We start from the raw sequence: 1,118 nt of genomic DNA, 5'->3' as shown, positions 1-1,118 counted from the left end.
ATACACATAAAACCCTGAGACACTCACACTGATGGGGGTTGTCAGGGCGGCAGAGAATAGCTAAGGAAATAGCGATGAGTATTTGCAGTAACTTAAAAAGCAACCTTTTTTTCCAGTGAGGAAATAGTGTGATAACAGATTGACCAGCTGACCAAGATGTCTGATATTTTATTTTATTTTTAAAGACTAGTCTGGGATACACCAGTGAGCTGTTGATCTTGCTGCTTCTGGACAAGTGGACACCTAATGCATTTTTGGCATAATTGGTATGGATGAAATCAAATCTCTTTTCTGGATATCAAAACATGTTTTGTTTTTTGTTTTTTGTTTTGTTTTTTCACACATCACATCACAACTTTGTAAAGGTTTGACTTGTTCTTGTTCTCTTGCTCTTTTGCCCTTGAATGATTTGAATAACTAACTGGCAATAGCTCAGACTCCAGTGCTGGATGATCCAAAAGAAACTACTACAAATTCATTGCTGTGCTAGGAAATCACATATCTGCCTGATGTTAGATCCTTCAGGATTTATTTTATTTATTCTCTTGGTCATTTCTGAGTCTGCCAGTATGCATGGACTGCCTTGTTCATCTCTAGGTCATTGTTTTGGTAACCAGTCTGATGTCAGCACTGACCCAGCATCGTCTATGGAGCCAAATGACTCCAGGGGAGTAGAAATAATCATGGACTTCCAGCAGCAGATCCAGTTATATCCCAGCCAGAAGCCCTACCAGACAGCCCGCAGGAACTTCAACATAAACAGCTTCAGAGGGCTGTCAGCTGTACCTCCACCCGCTCCTCCAGGACCAGAAAAATAAATGGTACCAACTCAACTCAAACTGTCTGCCACATGCAGGATAAAGATGATGACCCACACTTTGAGTCACCTCCGTACTGCCATAGCCTCTCTGAGAGCTCAGACATTAATGAGCTGGAATCTGAATGCAGTCCAGAGCTGGAGCTCAAATATACTCAAATTCCCAGACCCTCCATTGTTATCAGACATAATGAGGTAAGAATTTTGTGGCCAATAAGATACCCACCTTCACATACAGCTCATTACTCATGGGTCAGACCATGCATCCAGGCTTGGAACACTATCATGTTGAAAATATATA

General features: G+C 41.5%; 1 protein-coding gene across 1 annotated transcript in view; it reads left to right on the top strand.

Moving 5' to 3' along the window:
• The first annotated feature begins 683 nt into the window (after positions 1 to 683).
• The window catches only part of LOC115781437 (metabotropic glutamate receptor 3-like), a 2,197-nt gene continuing 1,762 nt past the window's right edge, over positions 684 to 1,118 (top strand). The window contains exons 1-2 of the mRNA XM_030731078.1: positions 684 to 782; positions 857 to 1,012. Coding sequence (XP_030586938.1) covers positions 684 to 782; positions 857 to 1,012 — 255 coding nt within the window. The remainder of the gene's footprint in view (positions 783 to 856; positions 1,013 to 1,118) is intronic.

This window comes from Archocentrus centrarchus, chromosome 6 (assembly GCF_007364275.1).
Source record: "Archocentrus centrarchus isolate MPI-CPG fArcCen1 chromosome 6, fArcCen1, whole genome shotgun sequence".
NCBI lineage: Eukaryota > Metazoa > Chordata > Actinopteri > Cichliformes > Cichlidae > Archocentrus > Archocentrus centrarchus.
Note: the sequence above shows the minus strand (reverse complement) of the source record. Positions and strands in the feature narration are given on the sequence as shown.